This window comes from Acinonyx jubatus, chromosome E2 (genome assembly GCF_027475565.1).
Source record: "Acinonyx jubatus isolate Ajub_Pintada_27869175 chromosome E2, VMU_Ajub_asm_v1.0, whole genome shotgun sequence".
Taxonomy (NCBI): domain Eukaryota; kingdom Metazoa; phylum Chordata; class Mammalia; order Carnivora; family Felidae; genus Acinonyx; species Acinonyx jubatus.
In genome coordinates this window covers 43,091,307-43,107,834 of record NC_069396.1, presented here as the reverse complement: position 1 = coordinate 43,107,834, position 16,528 = coordinate 43,091,307, and the positions used below count along the sequence as shown (strand labels likewise).

At 59.1% G+C, this 16,528-nt stretch overlaps 2 protein-coding genes across 3 annotated transcripts; both read right to left on the bottom strand.

The window, feature by feature from the left end:
- Positions 1 to 2,967: 2,967 nt before the first annotated feature.
- On the bottom strand, positions 2,968 to 4,651 carry HAMP (hepcidin antimicrobial peptide). The gene is made up of 3 exons (XM_027044853.2): positions 4,387 to 4,651; positions 3,271 to 3,330; positions 2,968 to 3,186 (listed from the first exon to the last, which is right to left on the bottom strand). The coding sequence occupies exons 1-3, from the start codon at positions 4,471 to 4,473 to the stop codon at positions 3,082 to 3,084; spliced, it is 252 nt and encodes an 83-aa protein (XP_026900654.1). The 5' UTR covers positions 4,474 to 4,651; the 3' UTR covers positions 2,968 to 3,081.
- Positions 4,652 to 6,720: 2,069 nt separating this feature from the next.
- USF2 (upstream transcription factor 2, c-fos interacting) lies at positions 6,721 to 16,037 on the bottom strand. 2 transcript variants are annotated; one of them, XM_027044823.2, is made up of 10 exons: positions 15,928 to 16,037; positions 15,618 to 15,664; positions 15,390 to 15,508; positions 15,135 to 15,254; positions 14,484 to 14,634; positions 14,274 to 14,361; positions 13,924 to 13,982; positions 7,776 to 7,870; positions 7,469 to 7,597; positions 6,721 to 7,369 (listed from the first exon to the last, which is right to left on the bottom strand). In XM_027044823.2, the coding sequence occupies exons 1-10, from the start codon at positions 15,987 to 15,989 to the stop codon at positions 7,280 to 7,282; spliced, it is 960 nt and encodes a 319-aa protein (XP_026900624.1). In that variant the 5' UTR covers positions 15,990 to 16,037; the 3' UTR covers positions 6,721 to 7,279. The 2 variants fall into 2 exon arrangements, with proteins under 2 accessions (XP_026900624.1, XP_026900623.1); XM_027044822.2 differs by having other exon boundaries at positions 15,054 to 15,254; positions 15,928 to 16,036.
- Between the last annotated feature and the right edge of the window lie 491 nt (positions 16,038 to 16,528).

The following is a 16,528-nucleotide window of genomic DNA, read 5'->3' as shown; positions in this document are numbered from 1 at the left end:
TGCCCTGTCCTTCCAGAGCCCTCCGCACACTTGCCCGCCGCGCTCTGGGTGTGCTCCTTCCGCGCCGGCACAGGAGCTCCCAGAGGGCAGGGTTTCTACCTGTCTGTCTAGTTCATCCTCTGTCCCATAGAACAGCACCTGGTGCACAGAGGGGCTTATCGGGGGCTCTGTTTACTCTATGAGCTGGGTGAGGACCCTCTGTGTGCCGATTCCAGATTCCACAGCGATCCTCCTCTTTGGTCATGACCTCTGCAAGGTGCTTGTACGGGGAGGGACGGGCGGAGGGAGCTGGTGATGCCGCGATTAAGCGTAGTGATGGTTTGACCAGGAGCTGTTCAGTCACACTGGCGCATCCTCAGTCCTCATTCAGGCCAGAGCAGTTTGTGGGGAGAGGGGAGGTCCTTTCTCCCAAGGGAGAACTCGGCCAGGGTGGGGAGGGTGAGAGGCAGGGAAATCCCTCAGACCCAGGCGTGTGGAGTCAGAGAAAGCTGGGTAGAGGGGGAGGGGGAGTCCCACCCCCACCTCAGGCTTCATGATGTCAGACTCTGCCCGTGCCTTTCCCAGACAGGGACAAAGGCCCATTGAGAGTGGGGTGGGGCTTGAACGCCTGGGTCCCGGAGAAGAGAGGGGCCCGGTGCCTGGGCTTCGGAGGAGGACACTGAGATCCTGGGCTACTCATATGTCACAGCCTTCAGCCTCAACACCAACCCCGTCGGGGTCGCGTGCCTGTGCCGTTTGGGGGTTCAGCTCCTCTTTAGGCGTGCACCGGAGGCTGTCTCATGGGGCGGGTAGGATGCACAGGCAGGTGCCTCCACAGAGAGCCCTGGCCACTAGGCTGAGATCTGCAGTCCTGGGTCTCCAGGCCACAGGAGGGTGGGGCGCTGGGGAGCCTGAGAGTGTCTAAAGGGGGAGCCGCGGCTCTGGTCCGGCCGAGCCTTCCAAACCAGGCAGGTGTGGTAAGGCTACTGTGACAGAGCACCGCATGCCGGGTGGCTCAAAAAACAGAAATTGATTGTCTCCTGGGGCTGGAGGCTGCAGTCTGACGTCAAGATGTTGGCAGGCTCGACCCTGGGCGCTGGGGGGAAGGATCTGCTCCAGGCTTCTCTCCTTGGCTCCTAGGTGACGGTCTTCATGTTCGCATGGCGTTCTTCCCGTATACGGGCCTCTGTGTCCAAATCCCTGCTTTTCATAAGGACACTAGCCCTATTGGATTAGGGTCCACCCTACTGACCTCATTTTAACTTGATTATCTCTAAAGAGACCCTATTTCCAAATCGGGTCACAATCCTGGGACTTAGGACTTCAACATTTAAATGTGGGGGTGGGGGTGGGTGGTGCCTGGGTGGCTCAGTCGGTTAAGCGTCCAACTTCGGCTCAGGTCATCATCTCGTGATTCGTGAGTTGGAGCCGAGTCGGCCTCTGTGCTGACAGCTCAGAACCTGGAGCCTGCTTCCCATTCTGTGCCTCCCTCTCTCTCTGCCCCTCCCCTGCTTGCGCTCAGTTTCTCTCTCTCTCTCTCTCAAAAATAAATAAACATTAAAAAAAAAAAATTAAATGTGGCGGGGGGTGGACACAGTTCAACTCATAACTCGTGAGCAGCTAAATCACCCGATGAACCGAAGCCTAGAGATGCTTCTCCTTTTTCAGATGAGGAGGCGGGGTTTCCGTGGAGAGAAGACGCCTGCGAGATCCTGCAGCTAATGGGAGACCAAGCTGTCTACCTCACCTTCCTCTTCCCACCCTTCGGTCTCCATTCAGGGAAATCACTTCCAGAGGGCAAGCCTCTCATGGCTTCCAAGGCAGAAGGTAGAGGGTGGTGGTGTACAGGACCGATCTGGCTCCCTGGCTGTGTTTAGTTGGGCTCACAGAGTGCTGTTTACAAAAAATAAAATCCCTTTCATCAGCTGCCAATATTTAAAAAATCAGGAAATTTCACATAAAAATAAGCATGGCCACCTTCTCTCGAAAAGAAGATTTCGCCATGTTTGGCCCATCTTTGGGCACAATAGCCATCTCCCGGTCCCCCGTTGGATACCCGGGCCTCCCCATGGATACGAAACATTGGGCCCAAATGGCCAAGGCCCCTTATCACCATGCTAGCGCTGATGTTTTCTTAGAGGCTGGGAAGGTAGTGAAATGCATCTTCTCTGTTTCTATCAGTGGGGAAATGGGATAAAGTGAGGGGGATATGGTCCCAAGAACAACGGGAGGGAACTCAGTTCCTCATGGAGGTGGACGGCGTTCTCCCACGTGGGTCACGTGCCGTGTGTCCTTACTGAGATCACAGAGCCTCCCACGTGCTCCTCTGAGACAAGCCCACCACCCCTCACTCGTTCGCCGTGCCTGTCCGGAAGGTCGTCGGTTTTTCTCAAACTCTTTGGTGTCAGAATCCCTTTCTACTCTGCAAAATCTTCGAGGACTCCAAAACAACTCTTGTTTACATGGGTGGTATCTATGGCTGCTCAGTGTATGAGAAATCGAGACTGGGGCGCTTTTAAAGCACGGGGGCACACGAGCGCACAGCTCATTACCGTCAGAGCCATGGGGTCATCCCGTGTCACACAGCTTGTACGCCCGGGACGCAAAGAAGGTGAAAGAAAAAAACAAGTGACGTTTTCGTAGTTTCCACCTTGTGGAGCCCTGCGAGGAGTCCCCAGACCTTGCTTTGAGAACCCTTGTGGGGAATCTGAAGTTGTAACCCCTGTTTCAAGAAGACTTCAAGGAGAAGAACTTGGCTTAACTTCTAGCCCCTGCTGTAGCCCCTGCTGTAGGTAAATTCTAGGTCCTCTGAAGAGGGGAAGGGAGGGAAGAACAGGGAAGAAACTTCCTTCACCAAGCCTCCTTGCCAAACCCAGCACGCACGAACCCCGTACACCCCACGGAGTACCGGCCCTTACAAGACAGGGGCCAGAACCAGCCTCTGGCATGGGCCTGGGGCAGGGAGAAAGGGCAACAGACACTCTGGGATGGAAAACAACAGACAGAACGAGCCATTTTATTCCAAGTCTATTCACTGAGAGTCAGGGGGCAGCAGGAATAAATACGGAGGGGAGGGAGGTCCGGGGGCAGGCTGGGGAGGCTCTACGTCTTGCAGCACATCCCACACTTTGCTTTTTTACAGCAGCCGCAGCAGAACATGCAGATGGGGAAGTGGGTGTCTCGCCTCCTTAGCCTCTGGAGCACGGGCTGCGGGGAGGAAGGGAGAGTGAGCGGAGCTTGGGCGCAGGGAAGGGACGGGGAGGCTCAGAAGGGACTCGCAGGTGCTCTCACCTTCAAGCCCGCCTCGGCTGCCGCTGTGTCCTGGGGTTGGAGGTCCGTGAGCTGTCCTGTCTGTGAGAGCAGAAGGGGTGGTGAGGGTGGTGGGGACGTGGAGCTCTCAGACTCGCCCCCAAAGACCAGCTTCTCCCCGCGTGGTCGGTGTCCTGGGGCTCAGCTGGTATCCCAGGAGTGGCCTTGCTGTCTGGCCTTTTCTCCCCCGCCCTCGGGCAGCTCTTCCTGCAGACATCCCGGATCCGTCTCCCTCTCTCTCTTCTTGGGGACATCACCCTCCCTGGCCTGGATGCCACCCCCGCCTGTAGCAAGTCTCCCTGCGTCTCGCCCCGTCCATCCCGTTCGTTCCTCACGCCTTATCGGTCGGATTAAAAGCGTGGCGCCCGCTCGAGAGTCTCTCCCTCCGCCCCTCTCCCCAGTGCCTGCGCGTGTGCTAAAAGAAACTAGCCTGCAGAGCTGCGCTCACAGGCGGAGGAAAGTCAGTACTTGGAGTCCGCCCCTCAGTCTCCTCTCCAAGCAGCGTCCTCTCCACTTACTACAGCCTCCGATCCTCGGACACCCGTCTGTCCTCTGCCCGGGGCTTCGCTTACCGCCCCCTTCTCTTAGGGTCCGGGTCACCCAGTCCCAGGTCGAATTTCATTTCTCACAAACCATCCCGCTCGACTCCCGGCCCCTGGTCCGTCGGAAGTCCTCCCCTCACCCCTCGTGGCCACTCTGCTGCCATCACCATCTTCTGTTATTCGGGATCCCATTGACGAGACAGTTATCCTGGTTGTTTTAACTGTTCACAGATGAATTCCCCGGCCGGGACGTAAGCTCCACGAGAGCAAAACTCTTCTCTCATCTACCTTGTTCGCTGCGTGATCCCCACTGACTAGAAAAGGACTTGTCACAGAGCAGGTGCTCTGTAACTGTGGAACTAGTTCGGGCCCCCAGTCCGATCCTCAGGCCACGATCTCCGTACTTCAGGCGGCCGGCCGTCCCCACCCCGGTCCCTGCCCCGAGCTCCGCCCAGTGCTAAGGGGACCAGGTGCCCTCAGCAGTCCCCCCACCACCCCAGGGCCTGGCTCTCCGGTCCCGGCCACCGTGCCGGGCCCAGGCCCCCTGGGCTCTCACCTCTTGCCGGAGAGCCGAGCCACTGGCCAGGCTGGCCAGGAGGAGGAGCAGGAGGCAGGCGGCCTGGACCTGTGTGCTCAGTGCCATCGTGTTGTCTGGCTGTGTCCCGCTGTCGGGTTTGGGACTTGCTGTGGTGTCTGGGGTCCCGTTTCAGCTGCTTTTATGGGCCCTTCTGGGGGAGGCGGGGGTACTAAGCCCCCTCCCCTTTGTCCCAACTCATTTCCAAGAAGGTGGTGGCGCCGACAAGACGGGAGATAAGCGGGAACAGAGCGACAGGGAACAGTGTTATGTCACCCTGAGCCAGCGGAGGTGTGTCCAGGGGGTGGGGCAGACGGGGCCACAGACCCACGCCTCTAGCCAGCCACCTGGGAGACACTTTCCCTGACACAGCATCATCACCCTGTTGACTTCAGAAACAATTCCTTTCGCCCCCAAAGTTGAACAGTTCGATGGGTAGGAGGAAGGTGACCTCTTATTCTCCACCCTTTCCCGATATCCTCATCCACAGGGAGGCCGGCTGTCACTACGGTCCCCTCGGGCGTCCAGCAGAATTCCTACCACTTCAGGCGGTCTTCACACGTGCACGGGTTCTGGCAGGAAACGCTGGGGCGGCCAGACGCAGGAACCTGTGTCGGCTCCAGCCCCCAGCAGGCATGTGGTTTTCTGAATCTTGGGAAATGTATCTGCAGAACGTCCCCGAGAATTTTGGGCCTCGAGACAGCAGTGATAGTAACGGCTGCCATCAGACGCCTGCATCCAATGCGCCAGCAGATGTACTGACCCACTTTTGCATTCGGCCTCTGCCGCCCGCCCCCCGCGGCTCCCGCCTGCCCCACGTCGGGCTCTGCTCTGTGCTTTGGGGCCCTCGTTGCCTTCTTAGCCACCGGTCCCGGCGGCCTAGCTTCCCAGGCCCTGCTCCCTCCTAGGAGCCCACGGCCACCCCAAGGCTGCTTTTCTTCATTCTGTAGGGGGAACCGAGGGCGGATTCGGGGCAGTGCCCAAGAGCACCTGGTCAGAAGAGCTAGGCCGGCCTGAGCGGCCGGACTCTGGGGCCCGTGCTCTCACCATTTGGCCTTCCTGCCTCCCCACGAGCACAGGCCACAGTGGGACGTGCTAGACCCGGCTCACACTGGCTCCACGGAGCGAAGGGTGTGCATCTCATCCCAGCTCTGCCGCGGGACATCCCCCTGGCACCTTGAAACCGGCCGCGGTGGGAGCAGCCAAACCACAGACAATGGCCAACGCTGCACAGCTGGGCCTTTTTTGGGCGAGCTGGTCCTCCAGCAGGTCACCGGATGGAGACGAGCCTGGGCTGCCTGCCTGGGGCCACCTCCCTCCTACTCACTTGGGCCGTCTTTGCGGGCATACGGCCCTGGGAACTACCAACCTTGACTCGGCAGACAGGCCTTTAGCCATGCCGCCTCCCTGACTCACTCTAGGACCGTTCAGGGTCAACTCCAGCAGAAGAGCCTACAGACGACGCTGCCAAGGAACGGACACGCTTTCTGGGTCTGAGCTGCCGCCGAGGCCCACTCAAAACCACAAAAGTGGGGCGTGTGGGGGCCAGGAGGCGAAGGCTGTTCCCTGCCACCTGCCCCCCGATTCGGTCCACGTTAGGCTCTTCCTGCCCCACACGCCTTCACTCGGCGGAGGGGACGGGGCTGTCAGAGGGAACACCAGGTAGGAACATTCAGGATGGGACCGGAGAGCTCGGTGAGGTGACGAGGCTGGCAGGCCCGGCTCCCTGGAGCGGCGTGGGGGGTGGGGCCGAAGCGGAGTCAAGGGCTGTGCGGCCACCCACAGGGAGACATGGCAGCGTCCCCCGGCACCGCCAGGCATCGCCGCGTCTCCGCTCAGGCCAGGTTTCGTCATCAGCCGGGGCAGGGGTCACAGTACAGGCGCCAGAGCCACAGTGTGAGGCGACAGGCTGACGGGCCAAGCCTGGCTTCCTGGCCATCTGCCCTTCCTGGGGGTGGGGGGGCTCAAGGCCAGGCCCCACCATTGGCTGGTGCAGAGGGGAGGGCTTCAACCCCTAAGGTCAGGGTCAGGAGCCAGTCCTATTTTTAGAACGGATGACAGGAGAGACCCCAGCCTCTCCTCCAAAAACATGGGACGTGTCCTTGACCCTGGCACCTCCTGCCTTCACACCACATATGCACACCTGGGGCCTCAAAGAGGATATCCGTTCCTTAATTTCTCCACCATCCAGCCGACAGACTGGGTGCCAGGGGGTACAGGATGGCAGGGACGGGCACACAGCCACGAACACAACATGGAGTTCTGCAGACCCCAGGCCCCCCCTCCCCAAACCCAAGATGGACAGATACACAAACAGACAAGGCGGGGCCACATGGGGCCAGTTTATTGCAGTTAAATACCTCTCTCTCTCTCTCTCTATTTTTTTGTCCACTTTTCCATAAAGAAAATTAAAACACACACACACACTCAAAGGGGAGCAGGGATCCAGAAACAAGAGGTGGGGTGGGACATGGCCTCCCTGCTTAGGTCCAGGCCCCGGGGCTGGCCCCCCTAAAGTCTCCCCTCCTTCCCGAAAGCACCCTGTCTCAGTACCTCTAGAGACCAAGGAGGCAGCGGGATATGGCAGGGCTCCGTCCTCCTCCCTCTTGCCTCCAGGCGAGACCACTAGAAGTGCTGGGGCTCCGTGGGGGCCGGAGGAGGGAGACAGACAGGAGGGGGAGGGAGGAGATCATTTCCCAAGTTGAGGAGAGCGGTGGGCGCTTATCCACAGAAATGCATTATTTCTCCCCGTTTTGTTAAAAATCTACTATAAAAAAACGCAGCTGGGGGAGGGGCGTCTGTCCCTCTCTGTGCTAAGGGCTGGGGAAGGGGCAGCGGCGGCCGGAGGAGCCCCCGCCGCGCGGCGGGGCGGGTGTCACTGCCGCGTGCTCTCGCCCACCATCTCCAGGTTGTGCTGCTGCAGCTGGGCACGAAGCACAGCGTTCTCGTTCTTCAGCTCCTCGATCTGGCACACACGACAGGGCACGAGGAGCCAGGGGCTGGCTCCCTGCCCCTGCCCCGGCTCCCCTACCCCCCCACTGCCCCGGCCCGGCCCGGCCCTCACCTGTTGCCTCAGGAGCTCATTGTCCATCTGCAGCCTCTCGGCCTCCTTGAAGGTCTCCTGCATGCGCTGGTTGGTCTGGCGCAGCTCCCGGATATAGTCACAGGCCTTTGACAGGATCCCTCCTTTACTCTGAGGGGTGGGCGAGAGCGCCGGTGAGCGCCGCCCCCCGGCTCACCCGGGACAGGGCCTGTGCCCGGGGGCCGGGACAGGGCCTGTGCCCGGGGGCCAGGTCAGGCAGACTTCGTCGCAGGGGCTGGGGGCCTGGCCCACGGCAGCGCGGGGAGCTGGAGGGCCGGGGGGCACTCACCGCTCCCGTCTTGCTGTTGTCCGCATTACAATCTGGAATGATTTTTGAAAGCTGGACGATCCAGTTGTTGATCTTGTCCCTCCGCCTCCGCTCCACTGTAAGAGCAACAGCAGTGTCCACGGCCGTGCCAGCGGAGCTTCGGGCGGCTCACTCCCTGACGCTGATGTTCCGAGACCCGAACGCAGGCACCCGCGCCCCGCTTCTCAAGAGGAACAGAGTCTCCCCTCTACCCACCCGCCCCCCCGCCCGGCAGATTCTAAAAATCTGAGCCAAGATTCAAATTAAGAAATTTCACGTAATAGTTGGCATCTTGAGAAATGGAGTTGTGGCTTGTGTGCCTGGGAGGCAAGAATGGGCCAGAGCTCCTTTACACGGGACCCAAGTACCCCTCGCGGGTCCCCCAGAGCAGGGGCGTTTGATTTTTCCATACTCCCTAGAGCTTTGGGCTCCGTAATTTTGTTTTCTCTTCATCTCTACAATCAGTCCGACCATATCCCACCCCCGGCTAAAATCCTTCTCCAGAGCCCTGGCACGAGTCCCAAGCCTTCCCAGCTGGCATGAGCGGCTCGCAGGGGCCTGCAAAGGATGTGAACCCTACCTCGAAGGCCAGGGCTGGCAAACTAATGGAAGGTTTCACCTGAAAAATTCCAGATTCGTGATTTTTACTCTATAAAACTCGGCAACCTGACCCAAGCTGTCAGCTGACTTGAGTGGCAGCTACCCCGTTCAGCTGGGGCCTGCGCCTTCTCTCCAGTTCCTCCCTCTGGCTCACTTCAGGGCCTTCTAACAGCTGCCTGGGGGCGGCCTGCGCTGAAGCCCGAGACCCCACTTCAGGGCCTCCTGAAGCAAAGCTGTGCCAGAATCTTCCTTACCTTCCAAGCACAATACTAGGCACTGGTGTGGACACACAAGAAAGCCTCCGTCAACCCACAACTATCACACACCCTCATCCCTCCTGCCAGGACAGACCACAGACAAAAGCCGTCGGTGTTTGCTGAGGAGATGAAGCCTGGAGGAGGGATTTGGAGAGGAAGGCAAAGGAGTATGGTCTCCAGGCTGGGCAGTGCTGACAGGAGTTTACAGAGGGGGTCGGGGGTGGGGGTGGGGGTGGGGGGGGGGGGAGTGAGAAAGGAGGGTGGGCCGGAATCACGCCCCTTACTCCTCACAGCCTCTGAGGCTGGTTCCTCCCCTTGACCCTGCTGTTCTCTCAAAGAACACGCCCGGCCACGAACAGGCAAATCCCACCGCCGGCTCTTGGCTTTGTCTGCTCACTGCCAACCAGCCTTTCTCCACGTCCGAGTGCTCCCCACTGTAGCCTGGGTGAGGACGCCCTCCTACATGGACTCTCCCGTCTTTCCACAAGAGTTCCCCAACGCCTTGCTGAGAACGTGCCCGGCACCGCACTTTGCCCCACCCTGGCTCTGGTCTGAGTGCACAATACCTGGGTCCCAGGGAGAGACCTGCACCTCCCCATGGAGGACGGCCATGTCCTATGGTCTGGGAACTCCGTGGCCAAAAGACCACAGCGGAGCCCAGAGTCCAGCCCGGGCCTGGCGGTGCCGCCCCCCGCCCCCCCGGCCCCCGCAGCGCGCTCCACTCCACAGCAGGTGGCTCCTCCGCTTCCTGGTCTCCCCTCGCGCAGCCTGGCGAGCTCGAGCCCGGGCACCATGCTGTGGCCCTACCTTACGTGGACTCCTCCCTTCCAGCCACCAGGGGGCAGGGATGGGGGGCCGGGCACAGCTTTTCCAGTTTGCGTTTCCTTCTTTAAATCGTTCTGCTTGCGCTACCGTGTGCAGGGTGCCCTGCGAGGCCAGAGTCTACGGTGGACTCCATCTCTGCCCTGCTGGTGCCCACAGCATCCCTGAGATGTGCGTCAACGGGGGGTACGGACACCGTGGAGGTGCTGGCATCGAGGATTGTACCGAGGGCCTGGGGAATGCCAGCGTGAGGCAACGATCTCTGCATGGGGGTGGGGCGTGGTGGACCTTTAGAGAAAAGACTCGGAGAGGGAACATTTGGGCTGGTTTCTGAGGACAGGGGCATTAGGTAGACAGGTGTGAAAAATTCAGAAATGGCGACATGGCAATACTTGGGGGGGGTGCAGATACGGTGGGGCAGGGTGTAGGAAAGGCCAGGTTGTAAGGCCTTGAATGCCCTGTTTATGGGCCCAGGCCCTTGAGTGTAGGCCCCTTCATCAAGCAGGTGGTGAGGTGGTCAGGCCTGTGGCTCAGGAAGACCATCTTGGCACATTTAAAGTGGTGGAAGACCATTAAGACCAAGGCCACATCCGTTCTACGGAAGTTACGCCCATACAACGTTGAAAACAATTCAGGAGAAAAACCTGCCAGGACTGGGGGGAGAAATGGGCAAATTCACAGATACAATTGGAGACGCTAACACTCCTCTCTCAGTAACTGACAGGACAAGGAGACAAAAAAGTCAGCACAGAAAACCTGAGCAGTCTCAGCCAACTTGACCTCGCTGACCGAGGAAACACTCCACACAACAGCAGCAGATACATTCTCTTCAAGTGCACATGCAAACTTTCACAAGACAGACCACGTTCAGGACCATAAAGTAAGGCTCGACAAATTTCAGGGCACTGAAATTATATAATAAGAGTATGTTTCTAATGAGAACAGAACTAAACTAGAAATCAGAAACAAAAATTTACCCAGAAAACGCACACGATTGGAAGTTAAGAAGAAATCGTAAGGAAAACTGGAAAATATTTTAAACTGAACGATAATGAAAACCAATGTATCCAAATGGGATGCAGCTGAAGCAGCAGTGGAGTAAAATTTGCAACCAGAAGGGCCTGTGCTAGGAAAAAAGAAAGGTTTAAATCATCTTAAAAGGCTAGGGAAAAATCCCCAAACAAATTAAATCCAAAGTGAATAGATGGAACGAATTAACAACATTAAGAGTAGGAACTAACGAAATAAAAAAAAGCAATCCCATCCGGCATTTAAAAACCAGATTTCACACAGAGATCTGGATTTCTGGCTCCTCAGAGGATCTGGGCAACAGGGGACCCAAAGCCTGACATGGCTGCAGTGGGCTGGCACTGCACGGGCCACCCTCAGGCAGGACCCGCAGGACCCAGTTTCCCGTGGGGCCTGGAGACAGGCTCCTGTGGTTCCAAGAAACGGGGGAAAAGAGGGAAAAAGGAGAAAGAGAATCTGATTTGAAGTCCGCTTTGGCACAGGATCTCAGGGTTCGCAGACATGAGGGAAGAAGAAGGGGGCAGAGTGGACAGTGGCCCTGGCATTCGGTTCCAGCTTGGGTAATTACCACAGGGGAGCCTTATGCCGCTCTGGAAAGAGAAATGTTGCCTGGGAGCCTTTGGGGAGGGGAGACGGCAGGCTCTGTTTTGGACAAGTTGAGTACGAAGGGGGTCTCTAGGACATCCAGAAATGAAGATTTTGAATGGGCAGCTCAAACTATGGGTCTGGAGATCAAGAGAGAAGAATGGAATAGAGACAGCTTGGCACACAGCCAGGGCCAGGGCGTTGGCGGGGGGGGGGGGGGATGGGGGGTTGGGGGGGGGGCTGGGAGGACACTGAAAAGTGGTTCTCATCTTGTCCAAGTCACATACTCTTTTCTGGAGAAACGATCGACACCTACAGTAGGGGATAAGGCTTTGGGGATACTGACCATCCCTGGGCCTAATGTTTCAACTCTCCTGAGGCCAACAGAAGAGGGGCGAGACCTCAACGGAAACCATCAGTCAAAGCAGTTTCCCACCCCTGCCCAATGGGAAGAATCACCTGGGTAACTTGTTGAAATACAGACTCCTGGGCCTCCCTCTGACCCACTTGTTCAGAACCTTGAGAGGACAGCCCTGGAGATAGAGACTGTTAACATGCTTCCCGGAGCTACTGGGATGCTATGCTATGAGGAACAGGCTGGGAAGGAAAAGCAGAGAGTGCAGAAAAACCAGAGCGGGTAGAGCAGAAGGGAACATTCCCGAAAGAAGGAGAACAGGCCGGGTCAGATGCTTGGAGCACAGACAGGAAAGGAAGCCAGTGGATTTGGCAATGAGGTCATCCTGAGTGACCTTAGATGGACGTCTTTTGGTAGAGAAATGAGCCAGACTGCCAAGGGTACAGGGAGGATGGGCAGAGGGTGGGTCAAATACTGTGCAGGTCAGGAGAGAACAGGATGCAGCTGGAGAAAAACAGGGTTATGAGAGAGATGGTTTTTCGTAGGACGAGAAAGATTCACGACTTTGCAGCTAGACCAACCTAGTGAGAGGCAGAGAGTGACGAGTGGGGTGGAGGGTGGCTGGATGGTATCCCCGAGTCACTGGTGTAGCCTTACCAGGCGGCACACCGCGCTGCTGGGGGGGCTCGTGTGTCTGTACTGGCTGAAGTCACCATGAGTGTCCGGGGGAGCCGCGCGGGCACCATTCTACACAACACCGAACAGGCACAGACACTGAGAAGCAGCCTCGCGTCACGCAGCCAGTAAGTAGCAGGGCCACGACTGCCTGGGAGCCTACTGGGGGCCCCTCAGACACACCGCAGCCCAAACCAAGCTCAGATCTGCCCCTTCCCTACAAAGTGACCTGATGCCATCGTGAAGCCCTGACTCTCCAGCCTTGGAATCATCTCCCCAACGCGCTCCCCTACCTCATGCCCTGTCCTATCCCGAGTCAACATCTGCAATTACCTCCTATGCTCCCAGCCCCCGGTGTCCCATCACCCTTGCCATCCAGCGTCCATACACAAACCCCTCTGCTGGCTGGAATTAAAACCCGGGAGCAGGGATGCTGGGAGGGCCTCTTACAAGGCCCTGCGTGACCCCGGTCCCGGACAGCCCTCCTGAAACTCCAACTTCCTCTTTCCTTCTCGGACTCCTGCTCTTCTTCAAAGACACCAAGTCTGTTCTGGCTTCGGCCTGGGCGTCTGCACTTAAGCATCCTCAGGCACCTGACCGGCCCATTCAGGCCTCTGCTCAAATGTCACCTCTCAGAGGGGCCTACGGAGCACGCTGTCTCCGTTACCCTCCAACCTCCCGTGCAGCTTTACGTTCCTAGTCGTGATTTACGCTACCTCACGGCACACCGCAGCTTTGGGTGACTTCTGTCTCTCCCACCAGAACGGACACCGGGAGAGCCAAGACCTCATCTCTTCTATCATCCGCTGTACCCGAGGGCCTAAAACACAGGCATATACATGGTACAGATATGCTCAACGCCAAGCTCAATGAGCTGCTCCAATCACAGGTACAAAGGCCCAAACCCAGCTGAACACCGTGGGGAGTCTCAGGGCCTCGCCTGACATTCAAGGCCCTCCTTAGTCCTCCCCGGTCCCCCGCCCCCAAGCACTCCGCATGGAACCTCTGCTATGACCACACCAGCACTCCCCGAAGCAGCTGCAGGCCACTCTGCCTGCCCTCCAGCCTGCGTTGCCCTCTGCCTGACACGCACTCCTAAAGGCCAGCTCTCTGGGGAAGAAACCAGCCTGAACTCCATCCAGCCTCCTTGACACTGCAGACCGGGCTCCAGACCTGGCACAGGGTGGGGGGCGGGGGGGACGTGCTTGCCACCCAGCCCAGAATCCACCTTCAGGAAACATTTGCTGAGAGACAACCGTCAAGACATAAATGTTCCCCTGGACTTGCATGTGACCACGTCCACGACAGTGGCTACGGACTGGGGGCAGGCAGGGCTCGGGGTGGGGAACTAGGGGACATCATAAAGGGCCAAAATGACCGTAGGGTGGGCTTTGGTGTTTACAAAAGGCACGATGCCCCAGCCTTGGCCAGCCAGAGGCACAGCTTCTGGAAGTCAGGTAGGCAGGGGAATGAGGGACTTGAGGTCAATGACAGCCACCAATGGAAAGATAGTTCTAGGGGCATCAAATCAACTCGAGTTTTCAACAGGCAGGAAATCCGTATGTGAATGTGAAACACGCCATTTCAGATGCTGACCGTTAATTCGAGATCATTAACCAAGATGACAAAACACATTCCAATTCACACCTCCTGCCTGTCTGTTCCTGACAACAAACTTCCACCTGTTTCTACTCTTCCGGCATTCAACGAACACCTTTTGTGCACTTCTAGCACGTCGCTGATCTGTGACACCAAGCACCAGGCCTGGCCGTGCCTGTGAGACCCAGAAACTCCACCCCGGCCTTACCTTCGTTGTGCTGGGCCCTCCTTCTTTCATCCCGTGGTGTTCTGGTTCCGTCAATTTTCCTAGAAAAGGAAAACAACGGGCACGTGTTATCTCAGGTACCGTTTGCCTAAACATCTACTAAAGAGTCAGACTTGAGAATCAGCTGTGTAAGATAAACTCTTATGCAGAAATAGAAAAACGGTAATTCCCTTATACTCAAGAAGCAGAAACAGACCAAAAACACATACTGACTGCCTGCCGTGTGCTCAACTGCCTGGCTCCCATTCCAGAAAACCTTCCCTTCCTTTGGCCCTCTCACACCAGGCCCTCCCAGGGTCCCCTGCTCCTGGGAACAGGTCTCCTGCACGTACGGGGAGTAGGGGTGTGTCCGAGGTGCAATTGTCCTCTGTGTTCCTGTCTGAAGCACGTCCTGTGGCGTCATCATGACATAGAACTGGCCTGCAGCGAAAGCAGGGGTTAGTGCAAAAACTGGAGGGCAGTAAGAACTGGTTAGGGGGCTTCCCTCCCTGCTAGGCCTGCTGCCTCCCCTGCCTTCCGCCCTGGCCCCTTCCTCCCTTTACCTCCGGCCTGCAAGCTCTGGTCTGTGGTCTGTACGGATACAGCTGTGGTATCTCCCACACTGGATGCTGGGAAATAGGCAAAGCGTGCCTCCCCACTGACAGCCTCAGCTGCAGGGCTGCCACCATTGCTGAAGGGATTTTGGATTACGGCCTGGGGAGTAGGAGGACACAGAGGCCACCCTTAGCCATCTTTGTTCCCCAACCCGCTCCCGTGTTGCTGTGTCTGACATTCACTGCATTCTATGGCGAACGGAAAACCCCTGTGTGCCACTCCACTCTGTCTCCTAGCCCCGGAACTCAGCAGATACTCAGTGATCACCTGATGGGTTGATTCATTTTTACCTCTAAGAGTCTTTCCTGTTACTCTCATCCCCCTTTTACAGAAAACAACAAAAAAATGACATTTCAAAACTCCTAACCCAAATTTCATCTTGCAGAACAGGGATATGACCCACACAACGCAACGGGTCTAAAGGCAGCATCTGTGTCCCACCTGCCCCACTCCCTGGGGACCCCCAAGAAGAGAGTTTCTGTCCCCTCTCCATCCCCCCAGGGGTTGTGGGCACCTACCAGTGGGAAGGGTGCTGCGGGACCTGGGGGCACAGATGCAGCAGTGGGGCCAGGACGTTGGGCTGCCCCATCCACACCCACCTGGGTCACAGCCTGCTGACCCCCAGCGAAGGCAGCCGTAGACACAACGCTGACGGCGCCAGCCGTGTCGCCCTGGCCATCCAGCTGACCATCAGTCACCTGGACTACGCGGTACGTCACCTGCAGGGGGCAGCAAAGCGGCGAGATGGGTTCTAGGGTTCCGGCAGGGGCCAGGTCCGCGCCCCTCCCAGCTCGCCCTCTGGACCCTCAGCTCAACACTCCACTTGCCCGCGGGCTCCCGGCCCGGAGCCTCACCTGTCCTCCATTATTCTCTGTGCGGAACTGGTACTGGATGTTGTGGTCGCCAAACGCCGCCTGCTGGACGCTGGCGATGGCCACCGCCGTCTGCTCCTCCGCCCCAGGGCCGTCCCCGCCTGCGGTCGGGGGGGGGGGGGGGGATGGTCAGTGGTCACGCGGCCTAGGCGCCCCCAGTCCCCTCCCCGGGCTCAGGCCGCAGACCCGGTGGGCCCCTCGAGTACTCACCTTCCTGCAGCTCGACGCCCTCCTCTGCCTCGGGTCCCTTGTCGTGACTGCGAGGAGGACGGGAAGGAGAGGGGGTCAGGGCCGCCCACGCCCCTTTGCCCAGGTGCACGGCCCCCGTCCCGGCCAGCCCGGTCTGGAGCTGGGATACCGCTAGGACCCGGGACCCAGGGTATTAGCGCGGGGCCCCCCTCCCTCGCGGCCTCCATTTTGAGCTGGGCCCTGCGGCCGCTCGGGATCATGGCGGCCCGGTCGCCAGGCCGAAGGGCCGGGACCGGGGCGCGCGGGGCACGGACCGGTCCGGCATTCTTACCTGGCGGCGGCAGCAGCGGTGGCCGAGGCAGCGGGATCCAGACCCGGGTCCAGCATGTCCATGGGGGGGGTGGGGGCGGGGGGGGCGCGGGGCCCGGGGGGGGGGAGGGGAGGGGAGGGGAGGGAGGGGAGGGGGCGGGCGGCCGGGGGGGCCCCGAGCCCGGCGCTCACGCCGCGCGGCAGGAGGGGACGGAGGAGACACGGGAGCCGCTCGCGCTGATCACGGGGACAAACAGTGGGGTCATGTGAGGAGGAGATGCCGCCGCCGCCGCCGCCGCCGCTGCTCCTGCAGCCGCCGCCGCCGCCTCCGCCCGCCCGCCCTCCGGCTCCCGGCGGCTCCCGGCTCCGGGACGCAGCGCGGCCGCCCCCCGCCCGCTGCACGCGGCCCTCAGGCCTCCTTCCCTGAGCAGCCGCCGCCGCCGCCGCGACTTTTTTTTTTTAACCCGGCCCGCCCTGGATGGCTGCCGCCTCTCCCCTGGATCGCCGGCTCGCGCGTCCGCCGCCCGGCCTGGCCCAGTCCGGCGGCGGATCGCTGCTGCAGCCGCCGCTGCTTTCTATTTTTTCCCCCTTTTTTTCCTCCTTTACTTGAGCTGCGCGCGCGC